Here is a 20,779-nt window from a genome sequence, read left to right as displayed (position 1 = left end):
AAATTAAAATTAAAGTTATATAAAATGAAAAATACATTAGTGCCTAATTAAACGCTGTTTAGAAAACAAAAATTTTTAAATCATGGGACTCCTAAGAGGAAACATATTAAAAAGAGTCCTGATGAAACCTATGTAGAGCCACATAGTACCCAGAAACTCTCGCTTCTTTCACCAGCTGACCTGAAAAGTGCCAAAGCTAAATAGCAGGAGGTCTGACCCCAGCTTCTCTGTGGACTGCATCAGGAACCCTTCAATCCTTCACATGCTTTCCTAGAAGTGCATCTTATAAATTAAGAGTAGTTTTTAAATGGTCTTGATATTGACCCACGAGTAAGGTGATAGTGTGATTTACTTTAATTTTAATTTCCAATCAAATGACAAGCATTTTCCTCACAACAAAGGTCATATTTTTAACAAGAAAACAAGACATCATCTTAATGTAAAATTAAATACTTATATATTGCTGAATTGCTTTATAGTATCATGTGACAAGTAAGGATATTAATATTTCCAGAAAATCAATGAGTATTTGTCAAATAAAATTAATTATGTATGTTTCCCTCTCCCCCCCACTCAGCATTCATTGTTATAGGTTTGTTTCATACAATAATGTGTATTATATTGATTAGAATTTAAACAATGAACCTGAGCTCATGATTTGCTATACCTTTCCCACTGTTGCTCCTCCCTCCGTGTTCCTATAGCTTCACACATGCTCACGTCTATTATTGCAATGATGGATTATTGGCATCCAACCAACATGATAGGATTTCACAGGTTGCTGAGCGTAGATTTTCAGACTCTGTTTCCACCCAAATTAACTATTATTGAAATAGTTTATTGAGATTGAAGTATTGGTCATTTTCTGCTAATCTTGGTTTAAGGGAAGAGGAGGTGGTGGTGTTTTTAAAAGATACTAAATTTCATTTTCTAGAAATCTCATTTATTTAGCCTTTTCTTCCTATTTTATAGCCTCTATTGTTTTATTGCTTGGAAAAGTGTAGCTTGGCTTTATTTTTATGACAGTGTAATTATACTTCAGAAATGTACTTGATTACTATGGATAACAAAATTGTTCTAGTATATTGTTTTGGCCAATATTGCTATACAAACAACTTTTCAGTCAATTGAGTCTGGTAGAAATCAATACATTATGGTAATATTTCAAGTATGAATTTGCTGAATCTAAGTATTTCAACACCATCTCCTTTCAGGGAAAAATGACTTTGAAGTGGTAAGACTTCTAATATTTTAAAAATGCTTTCTTTATAAAGAAATTTAAAATCCCCGGCAGAAGTAGTTGTGAGCAGATAAAGGCACAAGACTACTTCTGTTTTAATAGGGTGGAAGAGATCTAATTTCCATTTGAAACTTACCCTCTGGCTGCATTAAGAGGGTTACAGCTGGGCTTTACTTTTTATCACAATACGCCACCTTTGGGTTCAAAAGTGTCTGGTCCTGAGTACTGAGTTTACAGAGATGTGCGGATAGCTCAGAGACCACCTGGATGAGCATGGAGAGAATCCTGCCTGTCCAGCCCTCCTTCATTCATTTGTTATACAGTCATGTTCTGAGCATGTGCAGTGTGGAGGGCAGTGTACTGGCTGTCAAGAACTGCCCAGCTCTCATTGCATCTGGGTCTAGAAGGATGGAGAGTTAAGTATGGGTCCTGTCTGGGTCATCTGGATAAGTATCCTCGCAGGGCCTAGCACTGCCTTACCTACTGTAGCCACTTAGCATTTCAGGAATTAACCTGCAGAAGCAGATTCTTCACAACCTAAGGATGGATACGGGTGTTGTCCATTGCTCGGCAGCCCTGGGAGGTATGAATTTGCCTACCTTAGGCTGAATGACATGGCTCTTTTTCAAAACTGCTGAGAAAATCATTCCCACTTTGACCCGGACATGACATTGACTGCAGAGGTTACTCCCAAATCTGAAGTTCCAGATCTAAATTCAGCATTCAGCTATCATAAAAAAATATTATGTCAGATGATGCATTTTTTTTTCTTACTGTAGATTCATTTATTATTTATTCATTGAATAAATACTTACTGAGTGTTTCTCTATGCCAAGGACTGTCCTGAGCACATGCAATTCAGTAGCGAACAAGACAGACAAGTTTCCTGTGTTCCTGAACTCATACTAACTAGTAAGGCAAACAGTAATGAAGGAAATGAACACCGGATTAAGATGATATCAGACTTTGAAAGTACAACCAAGAATGTAAAGTAGGTGCTCAGCAAGGCTTATCTGAGGAGGTGATATTGGAGCCAAGACCTGAAGGACAGGAAGGAGCCAGTCTTGGGAAAATCTGAGAAAAGGACCTTCTAGGCAGAAGGAACCACTAGTGGCAAAACCCAAACATGGGTGTGAACATGTTGTGTCTAGGCCAGCATCGTTGGAGTAGTGTGAGCTCAGGGGAGAGCAGAGAGTTGGCCATGGCATTATCATGCTGGATGTTTTAGACCTTGCTAAGTCTATGCTAAAGAAGGCATGGCCAGTCTGGCTTCCCCTTATATTATCAGTGAGAAAGACAAAGCTTGGAAGGGTTAAGTGGCATGCCAAAAGTTAAATCAAGAGTAGAATTCTGGCCGAACCGGTTTGGCTCAATGGATAGAGCATCGGTCTGTGGACTGTAAGGTCCCAGGTTCGATTCCGGTCAAGGACATGTACATTGGTTGCGGGCACATCCCCCAGTAGGGGGTGTGCAAGAGACAGCTGGTCGCTGTTTCTCTCTCATTGACATTTCTAGCTCTCTATCTCTCTCCTTTCCTCTCTGTGGAAAATCAATTTAAAAAAAAAAGAGTAGAACTCTGTAGAAAACTTCGAGTTGTATACCTTAAAAATATATATAGTTTTTATTTGTCAGTTATAACTTCATATGAAAGCTGGACAAGAACTCTGGTCTTTTGACACCTACATCAGTACTGGGGACTTCTCCGCAAGCCAGGGTTTTTCTGTTTGTCATTCACTCTCTTGAATTTCCTAGTTTTTAACCCAGATTACTTTTGAGTGTAAGAAATAAATTAATATAGAATTTTGAAAGTCAGTGATGTGCCATCTCTAATTGTTACTTTTGAGTAGATGTTAAAAGTAGTCATTCCTTGGCTAATAGAATTATTGCAGCATAACTTGTTATTTGGTTTACCCTTTGGGTCTCTTTACTTATTAAAGCCTGTACTTTAATAATAAAATACGTAGATTAATTGTATGGTTATGCTAGTGGAGGAGGTACATTCTTGGTTTATAAGGCAAATTATTATTATTTTTTTTTTTAGCAGTTTTACAGTATCTGCTGTGTCAGAAAATTGTAGTATTATGGTTGGTATATAGCACAAGCAAATATTTGTATACCATACCATCTAGGGTATTTACTTAAATTGCTTTTTTGGAAAATAATTTACTGGAAAGTCCAAAAGGCATTTACTGTGTATAACTTTCTGCCAGTTTTTTTTTGTTGTTGTTTTTTTTTAATTGCGCTGTTGTTGGTTACTTTGATATAAGAGACCATGTTTCCATTAAATTATTATCTTGCTGGAGTGGCATGTTTAGGTTCTGATTTATGCACTAACTAAATCAAGGAAGCAAATTACTAAGTTAGAGGGGAAATAGCAGTAGAGACTTAAGCTGTGTATATTAATCATAAAGTTTTCTTAAACATTAATTTGGTTTTAAGTGTGACTGTATTATGCCATCCTCTTGACTCTAAAATTTCTGTATTTTTCCATGTCAGTATTACAAAAGAAAGAAAAAGAATGTACAGTATTTCTTCTAAAAGTAGATTTTGTGGGTTTTGTTTTGTGAATTCAAATAATGAAGTGAATAATGTTCAGACAAAATTAGAACTTGCTTTAGGACATAATCAATACAGTATAGCATTTTAACAAGCTTAGTGTATTTGGCAACTATGTATTTTGTAAGGTTCCCAAACATACTGATTCTATTACAACTGCTAACTGTAGCAGCAAAATGTAACAATCTACTTAGTCAATAAACATAAAGCTCCTACTAAACCATAATTAAGTTTTCAGAAAAGTTATCTAAAAACTATGAATAAAATACACTTTTACATTTCTCAGCAATAAAATGTATAGCCAATGAAACTTTACAGTGGTAGAAAAAATGATACTACATGGGATAAAATTCAGAATTTTTACCATAAACACATGTACCAAATTAAGTTTCTGTACACCATTTATTTTTTTTCCTTTTTAACCTGTTTGGAAGGTAATTCTTAGTGTTGCAGAGTATAATAGCTGGGTAAGTGACCCAAAAGGACAAATAAGAAGTTTCCCTGCTTTTCTGGAAGTCCAAGTAAAATGTTTCAAGGCTCTGCCTGCCTACATATACCCAGAACACAAAAGGTGCTCCACACAGTGGCTGCACTTCCATTTCCAGACTGGGCCATGATGCCCAGGGTTCATCCTCAGCAGCATTAGAATGTAGCTGGGTAGAGTAGGCATCACCCCTGAAATTCAGTAATCGTTATTTCTTTTCTTTCGTTTTCTTTTGTTTTCTTCCCTTCTTCCTCCCCTCTCTTTCCCTCCCTGCCCTTCCCTTCTTCTTTCTTCCCCTTCCCCTTTCTTCCCCTTCCCCTTTCTTCCCCTTCCCCTTTCTTACCTTTCCTATTCTTTTCTTTTCTCCCCTCCCCTCCCCTCCCCTCCCCTCCCCTCCCCTCCCCTCCCCTCCCCTCCCCTCCCCTCCCTTCTCCTTTTCTTTTTCCTCACCTGAGGATATTTTCCCATTGATTTTTAGGGAGAATGAAAGAAAGAGGGGAAAACAGAGAAACATCGATATGAGAGAAACACGTCGATTGGTTGCCTCCCACACATGCCCTGACCAGGACCCAGGCAGAGAATGAGCCTATAACTGAGGTACATGCCCTTGCCTGGAATCGAACCTGGGACCCTTTGGTCTGCAGACCGATGCTCTGCGCATGGAGCCAACCTGTCTAGGGCTCATTATTCCTTGATCCTTTTCCCAGTGCTCTTGCTAGTAAATAATTACACTTTGGTTCTGTGAGGAGAGCTAAAGTAAGCAAACTATGGATAAGCTGAAGGATTTCTGCTGGCATTTACTCGCAAGCATACTACAGTAACACTTTTTGTTTTTTGCATTGGGCACATGTATCTTATAGATGACCCATATGAACACACAGCTGTCTTCCTTCTTTCCTCCTCCCCTGGAACTTGTAATATTTAAAGTAACTGATTTAACCCTAGTTGATTTGGCCTCGGACTGAAGGGCCCTATGTTCGATTCCATTCAAGGGCACGTACCTTGGTTGCAGGCTCGATCGCTGGCCCTGGTCGGGGCACATGTGGAAGGCAACCAATCTATGTGTCTTTTAACATTGATATTTCTCTCTGTTGTCTCTCCTTCTTCCTCTCACTCTCTCTAAAAAAAAAAAAAAAAAAAAAAAAAAAAAAAAAAAAAGAAAAAAAAAAGTAGGAAAATATTCTCGGGTAAAAAATAATAATAATAATCCTATCTAATAAAGAGGGAATATGCTAATTGACCCTCACACCATCGCAAAGATGGCAGCACCCACAGCCAATAAGGAGGGGATATGCCAATTAACTGCCATGCCCTCAAAGATGCATCCCTGCCTCCGGAGTCCCCATTCCCTCAGCCCCCCAACTGCCCAGGGCTGGTCCAAGGCGTAGGCAAGCCCAGGGCCACCCAATGCTCAGGTAATCAGGGCCGGCTGAGGTTTGCGCTTCCGGCAGTGGCAGCAGAAGAGATGTGATGGGGTGTTGCCTTCCCCTGATCACTGGGTCACCCTAAGGGCTCCCAGACTGTGAGAGGGGGCAGGCCAGGCTGAGGGCCCCCCTCCAGTGCAAGAGTTTTCATACACCAGGCCTCTAGTAATAACCCTATGTAATAAAAGGGTAATAAGCAAATTGAGCCTAATGGCAGAACGACCAGAATGACCACTGGACCAGTCACTATGAGGTTCACTGACCACCTCTTTCTCCCTTTCCCGGGCCTGCAGGCTCTTATCGCCTGATGGCCACGGGTGGTGGGGGCGGGCCAGTGAGCAGGCAGGTACAGCCGACCTCTTGTTCCCTTCCCCTGGCCATCAGGCACTGATCACCCAGTGGTGGAAGGGAACTGGGGGGGGCGGTGGTGGCAGGGATGGGCTGGCTGCAGGCAGCTGGGGAAGATGGCCCTGATCGTAGGCCAGGCTTAGGGACTGTACCCATGCACAAATTTTGTGCGCCAGGCCTAGTAATCTTACCTAATAATAGACAAACATGTAAATTGACCGTATCTCCTCTACGCCACCAGCCAGGGGTGATTCGCAAATTAACCCAACAAAGCTGGCCACCAAGTGATAGGGGTGGGATACTTGCGTCATCAAAGACACAGGTTTTCTGCTCCATCCCGGTCTCTCAGGGCCTCTGGCAGCGTGGGAAGGAGGGGCCGGAGCAGAAAGAGGCAGAGTGGACAGGGGCTGGGCTGGAGCGGAAAGGCAGTGCCGGCAGCCAGAGAAAGGAAAGCCCATTCTAGCACAAATCTTTGTGCATCGGGCTTCTAGTAATAATAAAGTAACTGATTTAGTACAATGTCAAAAATGTCACTTCACCCGGTTGTGTTTTTCATTGCCTATGGTTTAGTGAGTGTATTTTGTGTGTATTTAAATAATCTTTGGAATCTTGTTGTTTTTGCTGCCGGTCTTTATAAGGAAATTCCTTCTCCCACACAGACCCCACTTCCTCTCTCCTCCCATTAATCTTACTTTAAAAATGTGTGACAACTTTAAGACTTAATTTCTTGAATGGATTGGAAAATACCACCTTTTTTTGACTACACTCAGAGGCTGTAAAACGAAATGTTGCCCAGTTTTGTAAGTTTATATATTTTAAATATAGTTTATATATTTTTGGAATTGAGTTTAGAATTCAAATACTTTACATCTGTATTCCAGAACATAGCTCCTCAACATAGAAGCACAGTGCCCTGTGCAGGGAAGTCACTCAAATTCCTCTGGTTTGGGGTTTAACTATGGCTATTCCCAGATGGTGGAAGGCACGATGGTAGTTTGAATGTTATTCAGTTTTTATGTTAAAATAAATAGTCCTTATTGGTTTGGTTTGGCCCCAGTCATGATACACCCATTTCAGGAAGTCTGTTATGCACAAAAGTGCACAAAATGAAGACAGAGTGCCTCTCCTCAGCCTGACAAAAGCTATTCCTTTGCAGAATGGTAGCTGCAGCGAAAGTAAATAAATGAATGGACAGCAATCACAGCCTAGTTGATGAAACTGTTCAATTAAAGCACAGGCATTTACATGGTGTAATTTCCCTAAATTGCCAATGAGCCCCTTTAGACACAACCAGTGTTCAAATTGATTTCAGCATTGATTTTGGCTGAAGCTGATAAATTTCTGCTTGTTAGTTAAAGTAATTTTGCAGAAGACTTTGTACTGCAGTATTGAAGTGTTCATTTAGCTGATGGTTAAAAGAGGAGTTATTTACAGAGGCCTCTACTGTTGTTCTGAGATGGGACAATTCCCCAATCATCTTTTACTTTTAATTTTTTAGGCTTCAGTATACCAATCAATAGGTGATTGAAACTGATTAAAACTTATCCAACCAGCTGCCCGTGGCAGTTTAATTAGAAGCTGGATGATTCTTAAATTAAAGTTGTCTTATTTTCATTGCCTTGCCATCTTCCAGAAGAGTAAGGGACTAACAATGCTTAAAACTTGAAGTTTGGCTTTGTTAAGGTTTTTCGCAAATGTTAACACAATAGCTATTTCTAAAGACAACTCAAAAATGTATTCAGATTACTTCGCCTTTTTAGAGATTAGAAGTAATAATATACGTACTTGCTAGACAAGGTGAATTTTTTCAAACAAAGGGATAACCTGTAATACAATGAGATATATGAAAGAACAGCTTATTTCTTTTTAATCTTCACCCGAGGACATGTCCAATGATTTTAGAGAGAGGGGGATGGGGAGGAGAGAGAGAGAGAGAAGAGAAAGAAAGCAAGAAAAATACATTGATCTGTTACTTCCTGCATGTGCCCTGACCGGGAATTGAACCCACAATCTTTTGGTGCGTGGGACGATACTCCAACCAACTGAGCCACACTGGCCAGGGCTGAACTTATTTTGTAAGGACTGCAGTACAGGATCAAACTAGCCATCATAATATTCTATGTATCTCCTCACTGAAAACCTCACTGAAAGCTTTGAATTTATATTTTTCTGTTTTGAGGTCTAGATTAAAATCATTCTCCAATGAATTAAAAAAACACACAAATATTTTCATATAATTACATGTTGACTTTTGAACAGTTTTGTGGGCAGGGTTATAGGAAGAGATTGTTGCCTTTTTTTCCCCCCCAGGGACTCTTCCCCATACTTTGGCAAATTTTCTCTAGTGTGGGACAATTTCTTGAGTTTTTAGTGGAAATGGGTTAATATTTCTGTCATAGGGGGCATATTACATCTGATCCTACAGGGAAGAAGAGAATAAATGGTTCACTTTCCAGACGCGCATTTACTCTTTGACCCACTAGGGTCCTATTTAGTGTTCTAGGAGAGGTAATTTAGTAAATTGTACTCCAGTGGCCTGAAAAAGTTAATGCAACTCTGAAAAGTGAGTCATTCAATCGATTCTCACTATTGCTTTTAAAAAATCAACACTGACCATATCCAGAGAACCTTGGAGACAGCTGGAGTTAGAGGTTCTAGAAGCAGCTGGTTTTATCGGGACAGGCATTGGATTTGGCTTCAGAGAACCTGAACCTACTTCCTACTCTAGTGCTTATCAGATAAGAATCTTGAAGCAGTTAACCTCACCAAGCCTTCTTTCCTTACCTACAAAGTGGGGATAATGAGAATATACACCTTGCAAATGTGTATCAAATAAAGGAGCATCTCTATATAAAACACTTTTTATAAACTATAAAGCACAATGGAATATTAGTTATTAATAGGAGGAAGTTTTCTGAAATAGCCACTTTTGTATTTGATTTTGGAAAGTGATTTATTAGCTTTCCACCAAGAAACTGTGAGCAGAAATTACATGTAGTGAAACCATGTTGCCGAGCTAGTTAATCCTGAAGGTATTCCTATTTTTCCCACATGTATTGCCTAACTACTCCATTTCTTTATTTCACTCCTATCAGGCTTTATCTCTCTTGCCTCTCTGTTTTGCCCGTTACATTTTTTCAGAACCTTTGATAAGAGATCACTATGATTCTAGCCTCCTTGATCTCAAAGGCATTTAGGCCATATATTAAAAGACATTACTCTCGTTGATGTGGGGAGTGTTAAAGGCTTGAACCAGCCTGCACCAGTTTATGGAAGAAATATGGAAGCAGTGATGACCATGTTAACTTTGAGGCAGGTGTGGGAGTAAAAAGAGGTATATAACCAGAGTAAGTAGAAAGCAGATGACATGATAAAATGTAGAGTTAGCATAACTTTTCTCTAATTAGAAATCTTTCTAACCCAGCCCAGTTCCCCATGTTATATGTCAGGTTGGTTTGTGAGCCCTGTGTATGATCATCATCTTGAGAAATTTATGAATATCTGCAACCTAATAGCATGTTTAGTATGATACTTAAACTATCTGGGGGGTAGGGATGTTGTTTAACAACAGATTATTTTGTAGTCAGTAGTCAAGCATCTGTAATGGGTTTTTAGGCAGAAGGAAGGTTGGCACATAGACTGTTTGAACTAGTACAGCCTAAAAGCTTCTTTTACAACTGCTGTTGACTTTGGATTTTCTGTTTTAACAGCTAAAGCCTGGCTAATGTGCTTATCTATTATAGAAAGCAACAAAAAGTGTTGCTTTTCCTGACACTATTTGAATTGTTTTTCTGTGGATGGCTATCTTTATATATGATATATTAGTAAAATCCTCCCAAAGAAAACCACGATAAGAACAAATCTCTAAAACAATCAAGCAGTAAAATATGTTTTCATTAACTGACACAGCTAGTTTACATTTGTTTACTGAAAACATGTTTTTGCATTTTTTAAAAGATGACATAGGGATGTTAAACTAGTCTCACAAGATAACAAAATATTTTGTTTTGTTTATATATGCATGTATATACTCATACATTTATGCACTTCACTTTTATAAGGCCAAGAAGGGTACTACTGGTTTAATATAGGTTTCAGAATTGCCTTCTAGTCTTTTGGCATAATGTAATACAGCCAACTCTCAGGTTTCTTATTTTAAATAGGAGGTTCAAAGTGTATCACCTTGCCCTCACTGGTTTGGCTCAGTGAATAGAGCATCAGCCTGTGGACTGAAGGGTCCCAGGTTTGATTCTGGTCAAGGGCATGTATCTTGGTTGTGGGCACATCCCCAGTAGGAGGTGTACAGGAGGCAGCTGATCGATGTTTCTCTCTCATCGATGTTTCTAACTTTCTATCCCTCTCCCTTTCTCTCTGTAAAAAAAATCCATAAAATATATTTAAAAAATAAAAAATAATTAAATCTCAGTATAGCCAGTCTTAAATTTCTATGCTAACAAGAATTGAGAGTTTCATAGATAATGAAAATGGGTGACCAATCAAAAATTTTACTTTAGACAATTAAATATCTATAATAATAAAAGTGTAATATGCTAATTAGACCTGACTTCCTTCCAGATGACCTTCTGGATGAAGCTGGGGCTGTGAGGGAAGCCCAGGTCCCCGTTGCCAGAGGAAAACTGGTGCCGGCAGCCAGGAGAAGGAAGGTCTACACTTGCATGAATTCTGTGCATTGGGCCTCTAGTTTTGTTATAACAAACCAGACCTCAGAGAGGTTTCTCTTTCACCTTATCTCCTTTCCTTTGTCCTGCCTCTGATGGACATCCTAGAATGGCATTTAAACAACAGAGATTTAGGGAATCCAGAATAGTTCCACAAGTTGTGAAATATTTGCCTGAAAAACAGAGAACCCATTTTATCCTTTAGGGAGAACCATTATTATGCCTGAAGCAAGCTAATAACATAAAGGCATTTGTAACTTTTATTTTAAATCAGGCTTTTCTTACCTTCTTTCTTGCTTCCTACCTGTTCTCTACGAGACCCAGGGAGCAAAATAAATAAACATCATGTTCTTTCCTGTGTACTTAGAATAAGACCATTCCTTTCTAATTAGACCTTAGCTTATTTCTTAAGCCAACTCTTAATTATTATTGCTTTCACCATTTTAGTGACTGGATTATTTTCTTAGGTTTCCCATTCATTTAGAGAATTTTCCAACAATTGATAGCACTCTATAAATAATTCATAGAATAATTAGGACCCTCTTTTCACTAACCTTCTCCAAAGTATGTTATGTGAGAAATAGAACTTAAGTCAGTGGTATTTATCTGACATGGTATCTTAATATATAAAAACTCTGGGTCCGTCACATCCGCAACAACCGGGAGGCTCGATAGTTTGCCAGGCTGCACGCACAGCAGGTGAGTGGACTGAAACGCTGACCTCTTGGAGAGAGAGAGAAATGGGGCTGATCAGCAGTGGCAGCGGCTGCTGGTGAGGCTGGGAGAGAGAAGCAGGGTGATCAGACTCTGCTTCTGTCTCCCTCGCAAGCAGCCAAGTCTCTTTCTCTCTTCCAGAGGTCAGCAGTTCAGCTGCTCACCAGCAGCCTGGGGCAGCTGCTGATCAGCCCCACCTCTATGATCAGGCCTGGAGATAGGCCCGGAGATGCTGACTGGCATAGAAACCAACCAATCAGAACCAAAATCTGGGTGAATTGCAAGAAGCCAGCAAGGGAGGGCAGTTGGGGGCTGCCTAGGAAGCTTTTGATACTGACTGGCATAGAAACTGACCATATCTGGTTGAATTGAGATGAGCCAATGGCTGCCTGGGAGGCAGGGCTTTTGATGTTGACTGGCATAGAAACCAACCAATCAGAACCAAATCTCGGTCAACTGTGAGGAGCCAATGGCTGCTTAGGAGGCAGAGCTTTTGACGCCGAATAGCATAGAAACCAACCAATCAGAACCAAGTTGGCTGACAGAGTAGGGCAGTTGGGGGCGAGATCAGGCTAGCAGGGGAGGGCAGTTAGGGGTGATCAGGCAGGCAGAGGCAGTTAGGGGCAATCAGGCCGGCAAGAAAGGGCAGTTGGAGGTGAGATCAGGCTGGCAGAGGAGGGTAGTAGGGGGTGATCAGGCAAGCAGGGTAGAGCAGTTGGAGGTGAGATCAGGCCATCAGGAGAGGGTTGTTGGGGGCAACCAGGCCAGCAGGAGATGGCAGTTGGTGGGGGCTGGGTATGCAGGGGAGGGCAGTTGAGGGCCATCAGGCCATCAGGGGAGGGTATTTGGGGGCAAGATCAGGTCAGCACGGGAGGGCAGTTGGGGGGGTGACTGGCTCGGCAGGGGAGCAGTTAGGTATTAATCATGCCAGCAGGGGAGCAGTTAGGGGGTGATCAGGCTGGCAGGCAGAAGCGGTTAGGGGCAGTCAAGCAGGCAGGCAGGTGAGCAGTTAGAAGCCATCAGTCCTGGATTGTGAGAGGGTACAGGCTATGCTTAGGGACACACACACACACACACACACACACACCCCAGTACATGAATTTTGAGCACCGGGCCTTTAGTATGAAAGAATTGCCCTGCTCCCTTCACAGGACAGGGGCAATACTGTCCTGTTAGTGGTTCTTGATTAAAAGTCGTCATACATGCAATTACTCTTGAGACTCTTGCTCCAAGAAGCAAAAAGAGGGGGAAAGGTGTTTTCTTACTCATTTTAGTGACCTATTTTGCTAACAGATTCAAATTTATAACATATATTATCAGTTATGCCAAAATATGAAATAATTACATTTGGATCATAGGTCAGCTCCTCCTCACAATCACTAGAGAAGCATAGATACTCCGTATTATAAATAATTATTTCTGCTTATAATTTAATTTGATTAGAATGTATTCAGAAATTAACATGTAGAAAAGCACCATAGAAATTAGATGCCTACTTTAATTGTATGATATTTTACAAGCTTTATCAGAAAATATATGATGAGCTCTAGGTTATTTATTTTGTGAACAGGAGTCAGCTGGGACAATTGATATTCTTTTTCAGTTCTCCTAGAATTTGAAATTCTAAGCATAAATACTTTCAGTAAACATTTTGAAGTACAGTTGCAATTGATTTACGCATGACATCCACTTGTGTGGGGGTCCAGATGTTGGGATGTGAACACAGGTTGTGACTCCCTTATGTCCTATGTGAATATAGGACTTTTTAACATTTTGTTTAAAAATATTTCTTTTTCTTCCTTTCTCATTTTTAAAGGTTATTGGAGAAATTCAGTTTATTATTAGGAGTGATGTATCTTTTTTAAAAAATCTCATTATTATTTAGATGAAGATAAGCACAACCTCTAGCCTTGTGTGTATTATACCTGTACCACCTTTGAAATTTCAAATAGCCAGATATTAGGCTTAATTTCTTTTGTCCCCAGGTATTACTTTTGAAACCACTCACATGTTTACTTGAATACCCAATCTCTCTAAGGTACTGCACTTGGCAGTATGGGAGATATAAAACCAACATTCAGGGCCTCAGGGTACTGCCTGTACCTTCTCGTCTCCTCTTCTGGTTCTTTCTCATCTTTCTGACTTCTAAATTTGAAGTTCCTCTAGTCCAGTTCTCAGGCCTTGTCTCTATTTAATGTAGCTCCTAAAAGAGTTTTATAGTTTCATGCCTTCTAGGATCTTAGGTTAATAAAGCTCTGTCCTTGGTCCTGAACTGCAAGCATATCTCTAATTACTAGTTAGATGTCAGATGTCTTTTAGGCATTTCAGATCCACCTAAAACTGAACTCTTGATTTCCTTCTAGAGATCATCCAGTCTTAATAAATGGAAACTCTTTTCTACAAGTTGCTGTGGCAGAAATTTTGCAGTCATTCTTAATCCTTTTTTTTTTTTTTTTTCAGATCACCAAATTTACCCATAAATCTTGTTGGCTCTTCCTCACAATTATTTTAAGAAGCCACCACTCTTTTCCTACCACCCTGTACCAAGCCACTATTATCTCTTGCTAGGATTATTACAGTAGCCTCCCAACTAATCTTCCGTTTTCTATCCCAGCAGCCAAAATGATCTTTTAAAAATATGTATATGCTCTCCTTCCTCTCACCACGGCTTCTTATATCACTCAGAATAATAGTGTAAGTCATTACCATGGCCTAAATGGTACTACACATTCACTCTTCCCATTACCTCCTAACCTCATCTCTCACACTAGTCTCCTTGCTTATTCCACTTCCACACACATCAGACACCCAGTTCCACTTTAGGGTGTTTGAACTAACTTACCATTTCCTCTGTCTAGAGTCCTCTTCTTCCAGATATTTAAATGTTGTGCTGCCTTCCTGCTCACATGTAACCTGATAGAAGGGGCATCCCCTGATCTCCTCCACACCTCTAATATAAACAAACATACCCCTAATCTTAGTCACTTACCCTTATTCCTGACATACTGTAATTAGAAAAAGTGACCTATATGTTACAGACTGTGTTGAGACCTACTTTGTGTCCTAGTACAGTTTTTAAAAAATAAATTTCTGTACCTGGAAATAATGGATGTTCTCAGTTTGATTGCTGAAGAGTTCCATATATAAACCCCACCCATGCACAAATTTTGTGCACTGGGCCACTAATTTTTTATAAGGGACTTGAGCACCCATGGATTTTGGTATCCATGGGGGCCCTGGAGCCAATCTCCCTGGGATACTGAGGGTAGTTAAGTTTTTGGGAAGTCAAAAGTTATACATGGATTTTCGAATATGTAGTAGGTAGGCATCCCCAACCCCCATGTTGTTCAGGAGTCAACTGTGTATTAAATAAAGGTATATGGATTCTTTTTAGGGTAGCTTATACATTTTTATTTATTTAACCTAAGGAGAAGGATAAATGTAGGTTCTCATTTAGCCATTGTGATTGTGAGATGGCATTTCTGCTGAGATGAACACCTGAATGAGACACTGGCCACACCTCTCTGTACTATAGATAAATTATAGTAGTGGACAAGAGGTAAACATGGTAAGAAATCTAGAATTTGACACATGGTACAACCATAGCATATCAGATGGCTATTTTAATTCTTTGCCTTCAAAGTTGGTTCAACATGAAGTAATTCTACCAGTTTTTCTTAATAAATGATATATTGCAGCCATTTGCCAGTCTTCATCATTAAAGCCAACTTGCTGCTTTAGTCTATTTTAACAGGTTCTCTCAAAACACCTGTCTACCTTGTAAACTTCATAGTTTCTTAAAATATAATGCATGCCAGCGCTGTCTTCAATACTTTACCTGTTATCTCATTGAATCCTCACAACTCTATAACATAGGGACCGATTTCCCCATTCCAGACTTGAGACAACTGAGATGCATTGAGGTTTACTAACAGTCCAGGTTCACACTGTTAAGAAGTACAGAGCTGGAATCAGAACCCCAGGAGTGACTCCAGAGCCTACACCCTTCACTCCTTGCCTCTCAAGCTAGGTTGGCAGTGATTCCAGAATGCTTCATTGCCTGCAGAGATTCAGATGTCATGGTCCTTAGTCTGGTAGAAATAGGTCAGCACCTTTATAAATTTGAATTATGAGTTTCCCTGTTTCAGAACACATGAAGAAAATATAAACATCACTGCATATTTCCTTTAGGTGCTAAATTATATGTATTCTGCCACAGTCCTATTCGTAGCTTTGTCATTTACTACTGTGAGTTTGGACAAGTTTTTTAACCTGGGTTTTGGGTGTTTCCACTGTAAGAGGAAAGGATTAAATTAGACAATTCTCTATATTTCCTCTGACTCAGTAAATTTTCTATTCTGTACTCTATCAGAATTAAAGGCTGATACCAACTTTTTTGTCAGTCATCTGGAACCTATTGCTCCAAATGAAAAGAAAAAGTATGATAGTTGTTCTTCTCTTTTGTTGGGTTCTTTGTTATTTCAAATACTTAAAAAGTTTATACCAAGGTACTAGCTTTTGCCATCCTAAAGTGTATATGCTGTGTGCTCAGTTTTAAGGGCTGGGAATATTCCCTGAAGGTCTGTGCTTGTTTGAAAACAAAATGGAACATTCAAGTCTAAGCACTAAAAATATCTAATAAAATCCTTCCTCCATGCACTCATTGGAACAGGTAATTACTGTGGCAACAACAAACTAATTTGAAGTGTTAGCTGTTAATTAAAAGAATGCAGAGGTGTATAGTTGTCTTTTGGTGTAACCAGAGCCTCCATTCAAACTTCATTAATCTCTTTACAGTTAATGTGTTGAGGAAGGTCAAGACAATTGGGATGCAGTATCCGTTGAAAGTAAACAAATTCCTTTTCTCCAGGTGGAATGCCATTTGCAAAGTTAAGGTGCATACTCCACTTTACCTGGCCATGCCTTTGTCATCCACTTCTCCTTGATGATTAAATGTTAACTTGGTACTGTCATTACACTGTAAACCAAACCACACAGCATCTTTATTGCTCGAAATCGAACCCAAACTTCCATGGATGAATTAGCGTGCATCATAATTAAATCATCAAGCTTCTCCTTTTATTTCACTTGGAAATAGGAGACCTTTCTTTTAGAAAAGAGATTATCTTTCTTGACATGCTCATTAAGTTGCCAAACTGTTCAGTATGGTATATATTAGACTATCTGCTAACCACTTACTTATCGCTGCTGTTGGTTTCAAAAACCCTGGTGTTGCTTATTGTCCTAAGTAGCAACACTGTTCTTTTTATGACTTTTGAATCCTTGTGTATGCATTCAACTATTAGTCTTCACATTTGAGTCTTTGGTTAGTGATTCTAATATAGATTATTTTTTACTCTGTTGTATGTAAGAGGAAAAATAATATATATATCATTATTAAACTTTACATATTATATTACCTACTAGAAGCCCAGTGCACGAAATTCTTGCATTCGGGGAGGGTGGGGTTTCTTAGCCTGGCCTGCGCCCTCTCACAGTCTGGGTGCCCTTGGGGGATGTCCCCCTGTGGGAGGGCATCTGTGTTGAGTGTCTGCCACAGCTCCTGTGTTGAGTGTCTGCCCCTAGTGGTCAGTGCATGTTATAGCAACCGGTCGCTCTGCATTTGGGTTGATTTGCATATTACCTTTTATTATATAGGATATTTACATGGAATAAATTCCTTCAAATCACATTTTAAATTAGCTTAGTCCAGCAGCATCTCTGTCAGGCACTGAGGAAAATTACAGTGTATGTCTTTATACATCTATTTACTACCTGAATTCAGATATATAACGAATCAAATCATAGTCTGAAATGTAGTTTCATGTTGTAAAAGTCTGATATTAACATCAATAATAAAGCAAGTGGTTATTTGTTCTAAACCCTTTATGGTATAGGAGTTCTTATAAAACATTTCTTTATATAAAGTGTAAAAAATTTTAAATTATCAAGTTTTATAAACTTGATAGTATTTGTATATACTAGGGAGGTTGATATTTAGACAAAGTCTGTAACTACTTTTTCAGATTAAAATGAACAATGCTAATTTTTGTAATCTTGCTTTTCATTTAAATGCTGTATTTTCTGGCGTATAAGACGACTTTTGAAACGAAAAAAAGCCTGCTCAGATTGGCCAGAGTCAGAGAGGCAGTCTATTAAAAAAAAGAACTGGTGTTGCCTCGGAAGTGGGGGTAGTCTTATACAGCGAATATAGGCCTAAACCTATGTTTTAACTGTAAAATTAGGGGGGGTCGTCTTATACACCGGAAAATATAGTAAGATATAATTTCTCTATAATTAATTCATAAATAAAACCTAAATTTACCTTCCAAAATTGGTTCAACTTTTGTCCACTCAAGTAGGAAAAACAGAATGAATTTCTTATAACACTCATATATGGATATGTAGATACAATTACGTTTTGTACTATTTTACCTGAATTTATAACATTTTATATATGAAAAGTTACAAATACTTGTGCGTTCTTAGTAACTAAATTATCTCTCTAAGTCTTTCACTTCAAAAATACTTATCAGTGATTGCACAGCTATGTAACTTTTCTAAAAATCATTGAATTGTACACTTAAAACAAGTGAATTTTGTCATATATAATTATGCCTCAATAAAACTGCTTAAAATTTTGTCAGAACAACCACACAAGTATTTTGCCAAAAAAACAGAAAATAATATTTTCATTTGATAACAGTGAAATGCATATTTTGTTTTTGTTTTAAGAAATGGGCAATTTTTTTGCCACTGTTTATGATAATGGATGTTAACTAGACTTATCAGAGTGATTGTTTTACAATATGCATAAGCAAATATCACATCATTATGTTATATATCTGAAATTAATGTAATGTTACATGTCGGTGATATCTCAAAAGAAATAAAATAGTATGTTTTACTATTAGGTTATTATCAACTAAAAATTGGGAGCCTGGTAAATTTTGTAACTTTGCAGCTGAGGACAGGGAATTCCTGGCAAGGTAAATTACATTCCTCCACAAGTTTTCTACCTCACTCACATGTTAGCACCAGCCAGGTGAGAGGAAGAACAATCCAATCTTGGCTAATGTGAAAAATCCTCTGTGGAACAAGTCTAATTCTTCCAAAATAATGTGTTTCTTTATACTTTTATGGACTTGCAGTAGCAGTGTTTGCTCATGTTGTGTGGTTCATTGTGAAATTTTTATATAAGGCAGGCTGTTTCTGGATAATGGTCAGAATGTACAATCCTTACAGTACACATATGAAAGGCCATATTTCATTTAAACATAAAAAGGTCTTGATGAGATAATGGTTTTTATTTTTGCAAACCTTTTCTCTTTTTCATAAGTGAATGTATTCATATTCCTTGACTTGTAGTTATTTCATTATATCATATGAGTTTGTCTCTCTTCTGAAGCTTTTTCCATATTGAGAGATGCCAGCTTTAGGAAACCACATACTTGAATCTTACAACCTTGTGACTTCTTATATGAATTTATATCTTTCTTAAGCCATAGCTAATCTTATGTAGTTTTGAGATTATTTTGATTAAATGTGGGAATATGGTTGACTTGTATATATAATTGAAATAAACAAAAGGAAAACCTCCCATTTTTTATGGCTCTGTATAATGCTTAGCAGAGCTGTAGGACATCTCTCTCATTCTCTCACTCTGACAGTATGCTGTAAAGCAAGCATGTCTAACTCAAGGCCCAAAGGCTGTATGCCTCATTTATTTGGCCTGTATTAGCCTTTGAGTTTGACATGCTTGCCATAAAGGATCTAAGGCCAGACTACTTGGATTTGAGATCTAGTTCTGCCATTTTCTGACTTTGTGCCATTAGACAAACTACTTCTCTGTGCTTCAAAGTTTTTATCTTTAAGGAAATAATAATGACAGCATTACCTCAGAGGGTTATTTTAAAGTAAGGTATAATTAATCGTTTTGTAAACCATTAAGCTCGATAGAAATGTAAATCACTTTATTAGTATTCTTTAAAACTATCATATATCCTATTGCTGCAGATGTGTCCAGATTTACATTTATGTCCTTAACTATTCTCTAGGTTGTTTAGGAACCCAAGTAATTTTGTTTGTTTTTCTTCCGTAGAGCATATCATGTCCCAAGTGGGAAAATACTAGCTGTAAAGGTAAGTACTGGATACATTTCATGAAATTCATGATATTCTTGATGCTCACCACTTTCTCTGCACTCGCACCCCCCATGTTCAGCTTGAGTTACAGGTAGTGATAAAAAGGAAATTAAATGGTTTTAGGTTTGGATTCAGAGGTGGAAGCTGTAGCAATGTTGTGACATTCAAGCTAACGGTTGTGCTGCTTTTAAGTTGAACCCCTTGCCTTATCTGAATCCAGGTACTTTCACTTCAACACTTTGATACATGAATTTCTCTCTAATAAGAATTTCTTCCCCGTGTCTCCAGCTATCAAAATCCTTAACACCCTTCAAGGGTCAGCTTCAAAGTCACTCTGTTGGACTTATGGAGATAGTCACTTCTGATATATCTACCACTTCCTCACTTTCTACTTTGACTCTCTAGAATTCTCTGTGTTTCTTATGGGTGTTATCACATGCTGCCTTGTTGTTTGCTATTAATATACGTGTATGTTTCCCCTATCATATTGAAATCTCCTTGTAAATAAGAACAGCTCTTATTTTACTCACTGATTCATGCAGAGCATTGCACAAAGGGCCTGGTGCAGAGTGCTGTGTGTAATGACTAGCTGTTCAACACATAATTTGTTGAATGACTGACTAAATAAATACATTTGTTCTTTTCTGTGTGTTGTTGTTTTGTGGGGTTTTTTTTTGGGGGGGGGGTTCTTTTGAAGTAACATCTTGAAATCAGGTTCAACTCGCATACAAAAATATCCCATAATGTTCTTTGTATGGACCATTGCTCAGCCAGAGTATTTCTTAGCTTCTTTTATATATATATATTAAAGGGTGAAATGAAAGGTTAGCGCATCTGATCTTTTCCTGACCCTCTCCTGACTTTTGTGTGACTTCAAGCATGTCACTTGAACCTCTCAGTGACCTCAGCTGTGAAACGGGGCTGCCTGGTGTCACAGAGGGATTGTGAAGAGCAGCAAATCACAGGCCTTGTCTGAACAGAATCACCTGCAGGGCTGTGATGCCGGCATAGAATGATGAGGGAAATTTAATTTCCCAAGCCAAGTTGTCAGTTGGACCCATACTTTGAATATCTGTGGGAGCAATTAGATAAAAATCTTGAAAATCTATTACTGTTCCTATTCAAAATATTTTTAATTTTTATACCTCTAAATGTTTTCATTTTTTAGACAAAATGAAACAACTATATTG

General features: G+C 38.6%; 1 protein-coding gene across 2 annotated transcripts in view; it reads left to right on the top strand.

The window, feature by feature from the left end:
- MAP2K5 (mitogen-activated protein kinase kinase 5) overlaps window positions 1-20,779 on the top strand; it is a 238,149-nt gene that overhangs the window by 62,927 nt on the left and 154,443 nt on the right. For both annotated transcript variants that reach the window (XM_084887497.1, XM_084887496.1), the window contains exon 9: window positions 19,547-19,586. In XM_084887497.1, coding sequence (XP_084743623.1) covers window positions 19,547-19,586 — 40 coding nt within the window. The remainder of the gene's footprint in view (window positions 1-19,546; window positions 19,587-20,779) is intronic.

Source organism: Pipistrellus hanaki, assembly GCF_964339955.1.
Source record: "Pipistrellus hanaki genome assembly, chromosome: 1".
Lineage (NCBI taxonomy): Eukaryota > Metazoa > Chordata > Mammalia > Chiroptera > Vespertilionidae > Pipistrellus > Pipistrellus hanaki.
The sequence above is the reverse complement of the archived record's forward strand: the minus strand, read 5'-3'. Positions and strand labels throughout refer to the sequence as shown.